Source organism: Polyodon spathula, chromosome 9 (assembly GCF_017654505.1).
Source record: "Polyodon spathula isolate WHYD16114869_AA chromosome 9, ASM1765450v1, whole genome shotgun sequence".
Lineage (NCBI taxonomy): Eukaryota > Metazoa > Chordata > Actinopteri > Acipenseriformes > Polyodontidae > Polyodon > Polyodon spathula.
Window position 1 is genome coordinate 48,380,712 of NC_054542.1, and position 13,178 is coordinate 48,393,889.

Consider the following 13,178-nt stretch of genomic DNA (forward strand, 5'->3'; position numbering starts at 1 on the left):
GAAAAGGTTTTGTGCTCAGATGAGACAAGATAGAGCTTTTTGGCCAAAACTCAAAGCGCTATGTGTGGCGCAAACCTAACACTGCCCATGCCTCAAGACACACCATCCCTACAGTGAAGTATGGTGGTGGCAGCATCATGTTGTGGGGATGCTACTCATCAGCAGGGACTGGGCATCTTGTTACAATTGAAGGAAGAATGTATGGAGCAAAATACAGGAAAATACTGCAAGAGAATCTGCTTCAGTCTGCTAAAAAACTGAAGCTTGGGAGGAAACTCACCTTTCAGCAGGACAATGATCCCAAGCACAAGGCCAAAGCAACACTGGAGTGGCTCAAGAACAAAAAGGTGAATGTCCTACAGTGGCCCAGTCAAAGTCCTGATCTCAATCCCATTGAGAATCTGTGGCACTATTTGAAAATTGCGGTCCACAAGCGTTGTCCAACCAACCTGAATAACCTGGGGCAAATCTGTCAAGAAGAATGGGCCAAAATCACTCCGACTCTGTGTGCAAAGCTGGTACATACTTACCCCAAAAGACTTAAAGCAGCTCTACCAAATATTAATGTATGGGGGTTGAATACTTATGCAAGCATGATATTTCCGTTTTTTATTTTTCTTAAAAATATTTTCCAACATAAAACCAATGTCACCTTACAATAATTGATTTTGAGTTTAAGTGTTTTAAAATAAAATATCGAACAGAACGAAATTTCAATGTACCATTTGTAATTCAGTAATATAAGAGAATTGGTCAGGGGTCTGAATACTTTTGCAAGCCACTGTGTGTGTGTGTGTGTGTGTGTGTGTGTGTGTGTGTGTATATATATATATATATATATATATATATATATATATATATATATATATATATATATATATATATATATAAACTGTATATAAAGACTGTATAATCTTTGACTCTTTCATTGAAATTGATTTCAATAGAATGTGATTGCATAGCAGCTCTACTGACAAATACTGTTAGTATGACGGGAATGTGGAATCTGAACAGGATGCAGTCACTTTTTTAGAAAATAAAGTGTAGACATCAAATGGCTTCGTTTACAAAAGAGCTGAAACCATGTGACAAGTACTATGCGAACTGTGCCCTGTAGGTGGTCTAGAACAGTTAGCTATTTGTTGTCTGGCATAAGAATGAGAGCAAACAAAGATTTTGTTTTGCAAGATAGTGGCTGCAAAGTATTTAACAGTTTATATAATCCATTTGTTGGTTATTATTATTTTTCTGTTTGATATGGAAGCAACCAGAAAAGCCTTTTGGATGAACCTTTAGATGTATGCATTGTTTGTGGGACTAAACAACGTGCATATTTCAATTTGGGGCATTATCATCTCATTGAAGAGGAGGTGCAGACACTTGAATTATGAATGAGGGTATTTTGTGATAGAGCAGTATGAATGGCAGTAATGAAAGCTTTTAATTTGGTTGCTGTTTTGCAGCACAAAGCATGGGTTATAGCACTTTCACCCTGGCTTATTGATTATTACATGATCTGAACTTTGTGTTTCCCCTGAACAGGGTAGGGTGAATTATTCATTTTATTTAGGTCTGTGTATCAAACACTGAGATCATTGGTATTTTATTGTATATCGTGACTCCCTTTGAAAGAGATTGATCTGCACTCTACAATAAAACTCTGGAGAGATTATTATGACAGGTGAACATTCCAATACCTTCCCAGGCAATGGATTTGAATACAAAAGTCATAATCTTAGGATCTGGGCAGTTTGGTTAACAGTAAATGATAAAATTATTATTATTATTATTATTATTATTATTATTATTATTATTATTATTATTATTATTATTATTATTACTTCAAGTCTGACATTAAATTCGTAAATTTTAAAAGTTCAGAACTTGCAAGTTCCCATAGAGTATCTCAGACCTTCCGATACACTCTGTGGTGAAACCACTAGTTCAAGTCCACTATCTTTAAATGTTCAGTCATTCAGTACATGTTTAATTACTTTTATCTGTGTTTAAATAGAAATGTACTAAAAGCAATGATTTTTAAAATGTTTTTTGCAAAAAGCGTTTGATTTTAAGAATTCTAATATCTATATATATATATATATATATATATATATATATATATATATATATATATATATATATATATATATATATATATATACTGTAAAGGAAACTTTAATACATTTTAAGGGAAAGACACCCTTTGACAGCACCACTGAGGTTTTGCCCACTGTATCATGTGTTTTGTGTTAACACAGTGTTAGTGATTTTGACAAGGAAATGGAGAGCTGCATCTGATGCTCTGGAGTGTACAGTAATACCAGCAGCTAGTATGTGTGAGCTACATTTGTTACTGTCCCAGAGCAGGGCCTCCTGAGATGCTATGCTAATTGAAACCTAATTTCCCATTATTGTATTGTAGATATCCACTGGATACCAGCACCCACAAGTCTTTGATCCACTTGTGTATTACATTCTCTTAGGAAAAATACAGCTTTCATAATTAAAGACATGCAAGCAGTAACAGAAGGTTGAAGGGCAAGTATTCTTGAACTTTGGTAGATTGTGGATTTGAGGCTAACTGTAGGTTTTGCTTCAAAGCCAAAATGTAGATTTGACTCAAGTATTCATGGGTAGTGTGTCTCAAGGGTTTTTAAATCCTACTTGCGTTAAGCAGTCCTCCGAATGAGTCGTAAAACCAAGGTCTTATTGGAAGTGACTCTGCAGCAGCTGTTGGTGCATAGTTCACCCCCTGGTCGAAGAAGAAGGGCAATGACGTAGCATTGGACATAAAATATACAAAGAGACAGATCACCTATTTATGTTACTGCAGTACATACTTTCTTGGCCATGGTCCATGGCTAGAATGTTACATTTGTTACACAAGATTACATATTTTGGTGCTATAACAAAATAAATCTGCTTTGCTTACATTATTCTTTGAGAATTGATGATGGTTCCCTTGTGCATGTGGTTATAAAATGTACTCAATCAACCAAAACTCTATCCCTCACCCAGCCCTTTTGTGCTTGTTATTTTTCAGACTGCAGACCAGGGTTCTACAAATCTCTCCCTGGGAACGCAAAGTGTGCAAAGTGTCCTCCACACAGCTACACCCAGCAGGAGGGATCTGTGCACTGCAGCTGCGAGAAAAACTACTTCCGCGCAGAGAAGGACCCAGTCTCCATGGCCTGCACCAGTGAGTATTGCATAATGGACTGTGGCAGTCATCTGTTATAAATGCCAGAGGATGCTGCTCCCTTTCGCTGCTCCTGAAGCCATTCATACTGGCTCTATCCAATAAGCCCTGTATCAAATCTCATCAGCAGGACAGTGAATATAGCGCTTGCATGCCTCATGGAGGAACACGTTAATCACTGTCCCTTTCATTGGTCCTGCTGAGATGAAAATGGGAACGCGTCCTTATAGTTGGATATGAATTGCACACCTAATAGGGTTGTAGTCACTAGACACTAGGTATAGAGTTATTGGGGTATGTTTGTGTGTATGTGATTTAATAGTGAACCAAAAAATGTTATGGTATCTATCATAGCTGTCATTGCTATAAGTGAATTAGAATACTTTATGAATATATGTGAACATGCCCTGTATAAGATAGCCTATGTCTGCAAGTGTCTGTGCTAACTCAACAGGTCTTCATCTCAAGACCATTAAACTATTCGAAATGCATGTACAGTATATACTGAAAACTAGACATGCTTTACCTAGTGGCACTGGCCTCGGCTTCCAAGAAGCTCTCTAGCCTGTTGTGAGAGTGAGAGAACACAAGTATAAGCTCATCCCAAATATGTTCTTATCACGCATTGCCCATCACTCCTTTCACCCATCATTTCAAACTGTGAAATGATCTTGTCTCGACCATCTGGTTTCTGTGCAGAAGCTTTTTTTTTAAAATTCTGTCAGCTATTCAAGTAACTCTTCTGAGGTATATTCTTACTGGGTTTCCTGTACAGTATTGGTAACAATGAGCTTCATAGTAGTAGAGTAATGTATTTAGATTGAGGTGTCAAAAACTGCAGACATGTGCCATTATTGTGCAGCCTATACGTATTTCTTCTTGCTTCGGGCAGCGATGCTGTATTTGTTCCAACTCTGTTACACTGTGAAGTGTATTCTATTATTACAGTACTTACTGACAACTCTCTTTACGCTGCTAGAAATGTCAATGAAATCTCATTTCCCACAAGGTGAAGCAGGTCACAATGTACTGACGGTGCATCTGTATAACAAACTGCAAACCGGCCTACCAGATTCATATTCTCAGTGCCTGTGGCAAAGTGCTTAACTGTATGCAGGTGCAGGAATGCAGTAGTGATTAATGAACAGACAGACAACGATAGTCCTGGTGCAATGATATTTTATTTCGTAATACAATTGGTCTGATGACCCAAAGACAGTAAATAATAACAATGTATTGCTTTGTTTTAATCCACTAATTGGTCCTGAAATAATCTCACTCCCAATAGTCCCAATCTTTTTACACCCACATGTAACACAAACACAAACACAACTCCACAGTGCGTGCTCTAGTGCTCTTGATGCAAATACAGTTTACCGTGCAGTTTTGTCCAGGTTTAGTGCTGGCCTTTGGCGACAGCTCCGGATCATATTAGCCTTCTAAATAACAACAAACAGTATATTTATTATATTTATTAACGCCCCCTTTTGTACCATCAATCATGACCCTTTGGTTAACTACTAAAACTGCTCCTCCAATCCACGGCTGCCACACTGTTTCCCTTCTAGGTCGATACTTTAGTGTATCGCAGCTCCGCCCCTTTTCTAACTATCCGACTTCCTTCTAACTCTGGGAATGAATTGTGTGGCCATCCAGTCTAGGGCACTCTGTTCCCTTTATACAGCACCCTCACAGGTCAGGAGAGAGATTATCATCAAGATTCATTCTGTCTCTGTCACAGTGCCATACATCAAAAGCAATACATTCTGCAGGCCTCTCTGTTCAGTTTAATGTCTCTGCATGTGTGACCAACTCCATGATGCTGGTTTTAATATTAAAGGTTCAGGGGATAATCTGTGCATAAAGAGATCCTTTTTAATACTAGAAAACAATCCAAAAACCCTGCTAAAGAACCCTAGCTTTAAATCTTTCTTTGTATGTTGATGAATAATGTTTCTCCCTCTTGATTTGCAATCCCATTATTGTAAGTATACTAGAATGAAATACTTTCCCTTTGGATCTCTGTGACAGAAAGGGCTTTGCTGCACTACAAGGATGCAAGGACTGTATTGTCTCTGCAGATTACCTTTAGGACACCTGCAAGTATAGAGTGGAAGTGTATTGGCAATCACATGAAATAAATTGTATTGGTAATCATTGGTTTAAAATTATAGGAGAGATAAAACATGTGCAGAAATGTACGATAAAGGGACATTTGCTCAAAATTAACCTTGTAAAATTAGTGGTTGGTTGCACTTGAATGGAGTAACAGCTGAATAGCTCATTACTATTATAATTAGTAACAGAAACAGACTGTAGTCACTTATGTCTGAGCCTACTATGGTATAAATACCAGGCATAGAGGCAAACACAGAGGGAGAAGCTACCAATACCTCCAAGATCATCGTGGACCATCGATGTATCGCTCTGACGCTCTCTCCAGGGGTTAAGGTAACTTGATCAGTTGCCTGTTTCTGTTAATACTAGTGGCATTTATTGTGTCTACACAATAACATTCAATATAGAATGTCATGTGGATATTTGGAAATAATAAACAGGTCAAATTTGAAACAGGGTTTGGTCTCATCCTTATAGCAGGTTATATCCAGGTTTACTTTAATTCATAAACACAAGCCGACTGCACAGAGCCTGTGTAACATTTAGTTTGTCCCACTGCAGTGGAATATTATTCAGCATTATAGGGTGCATGCATGTTTCAGTTGTTTGTTTGTTTGTTTGTTTTTTACAAGCATTGCAATCCAAAGCATCCACAAAAATGTCTTGCTCCTGGCAACAGTGAGTGTGTATTAGATGGAAGAGAGTTAGGAAACTTACCCTCTGGGTAGAGCAGTAGATTATATGGTTCATAATGCTGAATCTCTTCTTCTGTTTCTCACTGTGTCATTGTGTATCATGAATAGTCAGTGCCATAATATTTTTTGCCCGGCAGAGGATAAGGGGCCAGCATTAATGAGGCTCTTGGCAAACATGACTATTTGCACTTTTGTCATGTAATCCTAATCTTTTTTTCCTAAAGCAATACTAGTAATGTAGTTATAGTCATTATGTTGCTCATGTTCAACATTAAACTAAATAAATAAATGAAAACATTTCAGTTTTATGTCAAACTAAATGGTCTGCAATGTAAAGTCATTGGGAAGCCAGCAGGCTGTCTATTCTGCAAGTTTCTTGTTTAAGCTGCCTTATTGCAGTACACAAGGAGCATGGATTGTCATGTGATACCTCAGACATCATTCTCTAATCTGAGAAAACTGGTTGTGTGCCTTGAAAACACCCTTCTTGATAAAATATTGTGCTTTATTAATTTTCATTATTTCCGACATGTATTTTGTACACTAACAATCTTGTTAGTTTCAATGGAACTATTTCAGGTTTACAGTAAAGGTAAAACAAAATGTAAATTATAAAATGTAGGTAAAATACTTTTCATTTGAAGTTTTGTATCACTCAATATATTTTTATAAACAAAAACAAAAACACACGTGGATCTTGTAGGAGAATCTTCTCAAGCCATCACACTATCAGCTGAGGCTTTGTTTCCTGTCTGTTCTAAATTTGAAATCCCTGTGTGTTGTAATTGCAGGACCTCCCTCCGCCCCAAGGAACATCATTTCAAACATCAACGAGACTTCGGTCATCCTGGACTGGACCTGGCCTGCAGACACAGGGGGCCGGAAGGACGTGACGTTCAGTGTGGTGTGTAAGAAATGTGGTGCCAGCGCTCAGCAGTGTGAGCCGTGCCGCGGGGCTGTGCGCTTCCTGCCGCGCCGTGTCGGCCTCGCCAACACTACAGTGACCGTTGCCGACCTGCTGGCTCACACCACCTACACCTTCGAGATCGAGGCCCTAAACGGCGTCTCTGAGCAGGGCTCCGCACTCAAGCAGAGTGCAGCCGTCACCATTACCACCAACCAAGCTGGTAAGGGTGGATCTTCTTTTCAATACTTCTCTCCATGCATTCACGGAGTGACTTTCCCATGCTTTACACAGGGATTCAATTGGCATTGTGGTGATGCTATCCTTATAGTAGCTGTTGAATAGTACCAACATAATAACATAGACAGCAACTATAATAAATAGAACTGATGTTTCTTTTTCATTCCATGCAGTTTCAGACAGGTATTGTTTTAGTTATTTGGTGCTTATTTGGAGCAGCACCATTTCTTCATGGGGTCAGCTCTCATAATAGTGATGGATGGAACGGGTATATGATTTGTTAAGTTAGAGCATTGCTGGAGCACATCACTAAACCCCACTACACAGTTCTACGTGAACTGAATTGCTCCCTTGCCCTAACAGATCACTCCAGGGCAGCCTTGAGGCGTGTTTGCGAGACCAATGTAGAAATGTGCTCTTTGGATCAATACAGAGGATTTTAGTCACAGAGGTCTTGTTCCAGTGTGGTTCTTGGTTCTTTACAGTGGAGAGAATACAATTAGTAGGATGGGTTCAGTGGGAAAGCTATGAGTGTGTATAGTGTTTCCAGTCTAGCATTTTTAGTGATGGGCCCTCCATCCTGTTCCTGCGAGCATGGAACTCGTGATTTTGTCCTTTTGAGATAGCAGCTGCCTTCCTGATCACTCAGAAAGGTGTGTCTAAACCAAGAAAAAATTCTGGACAGAAACTCATTATATTATTGAAATTACAGCTGTTGATCTCATGTCTGTATCATCAGGATGAACCTCAGTCTCCACTCTGTCTGAACGACCGTCTCTTGGTTGTCAGATGCATCTGCTACTGATTGGTGTTCAGTTCCCTTAAGGTCTCCATTCCTTTGTCTGTTCCTGACTGCTTTATAGGCTGCTGTCTGGTTCTCTGTTGTCCAGATTTGATAGGTTAAGGGTTTAAGGTGATTTAAGGAGTCTAAAATGGGGCAGGGGGTCTAAAAGCCATGGGAATGATCAGTCATCTCTGTGTAATACATGTGTGTTTTATCAATGAACAGTTACTTGCCTCTAGTTGCCATTCTCTATTGACTGGGGATTTACATTCTGAATCACTGAAGGGCTGGGTAGCACGTGGTTTTCTTCCAACACTAAAACTAAATAAATAAAAGGAAGATAACGTTCTTTCTTTATGTATTGTTGATAGAAAAGTCATCATCAATGGTCTCTCTTTAAACTTTGATTCAGTTTGGAATGAATATTGTCTCTTTTAGCCAAAAACACTGCAATGAGAAAATGCCTTTGCTAAATGGTAATTTCAGCTAATTTATGTGCTTTAATGCATTTGGAATATCAAAGTATTTTTTTGGCACCCAGTATATATGGATTTAGTCATGCATACAGAATTTAACATGTTATAATCTGGGAAGCAAGATTTTCAAAACCCATTTCCCTGCTGTCACTATGATCAGAGCTTGCTCTTTGTATTTTGTCACCAGTTGCTGATACTGTTTACATTCCCTTGCTGGTTTGAATTAGCTTGAAAGGGGGGTTGTTTTTTAGAATGAAAGGTGCAAACACCAATTATTTACTGCTTATCAACCACAAAATGATACAGTGTTTTTTCAAAGTGGTAAAAAGAAGGTTCGGACCACAGCAAGCTGATTTTCACACTCTTGGTGTGGGGCATTATTAAGGATTGTATGCTCATTGGTTGCATCGGAATCTTGAATGGGGGGGGGGGGGGGGGGGGGGGGGGGGGGGGGTAAAAGTGATAGAGAAACAAGAGAAAAGTTAAAAAGGAAATTAATAGTTTCCTTCTGGTGTCCTAGCTACACAGGTAGTGAAGAGGAAGGTCCTGTGCCTGACAGGGAGATTGAATTTGTTATTTCTTTTTTTTAATTATCATATTGAACTCTGAGAGGCTATCCATTGACTATCTAGAGTGTCATTCTGGAGCTACAAAACATTGAGAACAGCCAAAAGGGTGGGATACTGATGAGGTGGAGCTGGAATTGTATGTGTAGCTGTGTGTGTGTGGATCGCCCCTGTGCAAAAGTAATTGGGTAGGCTTAATGACAGGACGGCGCTGGGATTTCCATAACGTGGGGTCACAAACTCCATGACCCTGTGAACGACTTCAATTGCTGAAGCACTTTGCACTAAAGAAGGAACTGGTGTCCAGGCTTCATCTCTCTCTTATGTCTGCACCACCGCCACCATGGAAACAGAGCAGCTGGGTTTCCGTGTGAAAAGGATACCTTTTAATAAATAAACATGCACCACTGCATTTTCCTAAGGCAGCTTTCCAATGAAGCCAAACCACAAAACAAAACAATGTTTCCTCTCAGCATTCCCCGTTGATTACATTTGTTCTAATGCGTCAAGATGCATTACTGTTTTTGTAACTTATTCTCTTCAAGTCTGCCTTTCTCCTCTGTAAACAAATACAGGACCTAAATGGATATTTTATTATCGCTGCAAAGACCTCCTTTGCACATAGGAAATGTGAGAGGCTACGACCTTTTCTGCAATTACAAAACTCCCTTGCACTTGGACAAACAAACAAAATACCTTTAAGACCTTATAAAATGCAGCTGGAACGAGGAGATGGATGTGTGAAGCTACAATCCGTTCTCTAAGTGCTGCAGCTGGACTTTCTGTCAGTGCGGTTTTACGAGAGGCCCTCGAAGTTGTCAGTATCCCGTTCTTGTCTCAAGACACGACATCAAACACCAGCTAAGACGCAGCTCCCTCCTCCCGGGAAAGGGATAGTATATATATATTAATCAGAGGGAATCTTTTTAACTGCACCCAATTCCTGGTATTATTACATCTGGTAATGTCATACCATACACTGGAATGTTTTATTAGACTTTTCTGAGAAGCCTAAATTATCCCTTATCCTAAGGAGGTGTTGCCAGATAAATTGGAGAGCTCTCCTCACCTCCAGGGAAGAAGGAACCAGATATAAGCACTAGTTTAGGGACAGTGAGGAACCTGGAAACATCCCCAGGATGGTGTGTGTGAGGAACAAGGGGTGGGGGGGGGTGGGGGCTGTGCTGTCAGGGCTGTTAACGGGTAAAAGAGTTGCAAAATAAATTTTTTGGGGTTTGGAGAAGAGGAATTGTCCCCAAAGCTATCCCATTACTTATATTTCAAATGATTATTCATTTGTTAAAATGACTGTTTATTTGTTATTTTACTATCTGCAGTGGTTTTGTAATGAAGATGGCTGCCTACAGAGACCCCAGAACTCTTTTCTCTTGTGACCAGATTCAAACCCTGGCTTTCCTGAGGTAGATGACTGCATTAAACCATGTGCCGCCTTGACCTCCCCACCCTGCGCTAAAGGCACATTTCTGACAGACCCAAGCCCAGCTTATGATTATAGAGCCCCCTTCCACAAAGGCACGTGTGCTAACCTCAAAGCCATGTGATAGAGATTATTCAATATTGTACAAATCGTTTGGCTATTATGTCAATGATATTTTATGATGCCAATTTTTTTTTTTTTTTTTTTTTTTATGTAGGGAGGCCCACTGAGATGCAACATCTCAATCTCATTATAAGAAAAAAAGTTGAAAGCTTTAGCAAATCCTTACCTTTACATCTAGGGTACACAGTGAACACTGTCCCTGCCTTGCTTTCATTCAGAACGGGAAATGCAGTGCTACACGGGTCAAGGGGCAGAGCAATATGCTATTTGTATATTAAAGCACATAAATACAAATCCGGTTACAGCATCAAAACAGGATGTTTATAAGAGGATGCTTACACAATAATGTATGGATTTATATGTACAGTCTGGCTTGCACTATTCCGGAAAGGTTAGAGCTTTGGGTTTATTTGCAGAGGGGCTTACAATTACAGGGTGAGCACAGGTGACTCCACATCCAGTATATGGTTGCTTTCATGTTGTTGTTTATATTGAGAATAACATAATTACTTCATCTATTTGCTGAGTTCTCCAGAGACAGGAACTGCTATATACTAAAAAGATCTTAAATGTGTCACATCTCTTACATGTCTTTGAGACATATACCAGTAAACCACAATGTGAAAACACACAGATATTGTTAAATGTCTTCGCAGTGTACCTGATCTAAACCACATGGATTATTCTGACGAGGGCTTGTTAAACAAATTAATTAGTCATAGAATACAATAACAGCACTAGACTAAAGAACAAATTACATGGATGTCTGTGAGCAATTGAATTACTTCCTTTACCCATTCCCACACATCAAACTGTGCATCCAAGTTACGTTTTATCCATCAAATTGGAGGCTTGAGAAATAGCTCTCATGCTGGAATTAATCAATTACTACTAAAATCTAACAACAGGCCCAATTCACAACACTTTAAGGACTGTTGTAAGGAATACTCTTTTTTTAAGTGTGTTTGCATTCTCATGTGTTACACAGAGCTAAAACAAAATGAGCTTCTAATCCTGTCTTAAACATCTTCTGTGAACTACACACTTAATATAATATGTAGTTTTAAAGATTCTTTTTAGAAAAATAGTTAAAGTACCCCTGCTTAATCAATGTAATATAGTAAGTTATGCATGTTTCAGGTCCTATATTTTCTGCGGTATTTGAAAAATCTCTAGTCCAACAAAATATTTATACGAATAATGTATTAAAGTCACTTTAATAGATGAAAAAATGAAAAACTATATTTAAGACCAGCTGTCAAGTATTCATCCAACAGTACAATTCACAGTACCAGTATTAGTATCTGCTTTCCACGAGCAGCAGACCGGAGAAAGCATTTGCAGCAGTTATAAAAAGCTCATAGTTGTTCAGAGCAGCTGTGGGAGTTCATGCTAAATAAGAATGTTATAACTCAGTGTTGGAATGCTGGAGACCGCAGACTGAGTTTTAATTGGGTTATTCTGACCGGATTGTGGGAGTCACCTTTTTAAAATAATCAAGCTGTTATCAAGGGAATATTCAGATTTTTTTATTATTAGGATTTTTTTTGTCTTTCTCATGCCAAGTAAATTCCTTCAATTTCAGTGTGTCATGTATAATTCTAATATTACGTAAGTCAGAGCCAGGAGAGCCTATCTTAAACAACTAGCTAATCCTGCCCTGCTTCATTGGCAGTATTCTCAGGAAACATCATTACTAAATGATGCATTCTGTTAACCCTTTTTCAGGCGAGTTTGGCTGATTCGTTGTGATAAGTTATTTTATTAATAATGAACTATTTTCATACTTAAATTAATAGAGTGCTTATTTACCCTCCTAGTTATGACACATTAACAGACTTGAATGCCAGAGTTGTGTGTGTGTGAGGCTTTGAAAGCAAAGGTGGAAAGCAATATTTAGTATGACACAAGAGACTATTGAATAAAACACATGGTTTCAAGCAGTGCTGAAACCTTTGAGACAGCATCAGTTTGTGTTAATATAAAGAGATAATAAAGGGAAGGATTTAAATATTGAGAAAATGAAGATGTTATCCCATTAATCAACTAATGGTAAAATTGGAATATAACTTTTTTTGTGTGTTTTTGTTTTACATTAAGAGTAAGAAGTGTCTCCTTTTTTATATTTACATGGATTTTGAATTACAGTAATGGATGCATAATTGTAAGTCTCAATTTAAATAGTCCGTCCATGTGCACTTCATGTGCCCGTTTTTTTTTAAAGGCAATAAAATCACAATCAAGCGAAACTTGAACATTTCAAAGAACAACATATTTTTTCCTGTGGTCTAATAAATTGAAACATAGGCCAGTCAGATGTCTTTACAGTTTTAGTGCTTTGCAATTTTCAAAGCAGTAAAACTAAAAAAAAGAAGAAAAAAAAGAAATTATTGAGTCCTGATGTGATTTATAGTAAAAGGTTGAAAATATGTGATCAGCGAGACAGCTGAGCAATAGAACGTTTAATTATGCTTCGAGAGCCGAGGCTCCTCTAAGCATGTGCTTCCAGCCCTCCTCTGCAGCTGCTGGGAGGGTGTCAGTGAACCAGCGCTACACTCAGGAGCAGCACACCTGGAAACATTAGGGGACAGATTCTGAAAACCGATAAAGTGAATTTGCCTTGTCCTCTTGTTTC

The 13,178-nt window shown here is 38.6% G+C and overlaps 1 protein-coding gene across 4 annotated transcripts in view; it reads left to right on the forward strand.

Annotated features, from left to right (window-relative positions):
- The window catches only part of LOC121320975 (ephrin type-A receptor 3-like), a 98,538-nt gene that overhangs the window by 62,565 nt on the left and 22,795 nt on the right, over positions 1-13,178 (forward strand). For all 4 annotated transcript variants that reach the window (XM_041259834.1, XM_041259836.1, XM_041259837.1 and 1 more), the window contains exons 4-5: positions 3,044-3,199; positions 6,804-7,139. In XM_041259834.1, coding sequence (XP_041115768.1) covers positions 3,044-3,199; positions 6,804-7,139 — 492 coding nt within the window. The remainder of the gene's footprint in view (positions 1-3,043; positions 3,200-6,803; positions 7,140-13,178) is intronic.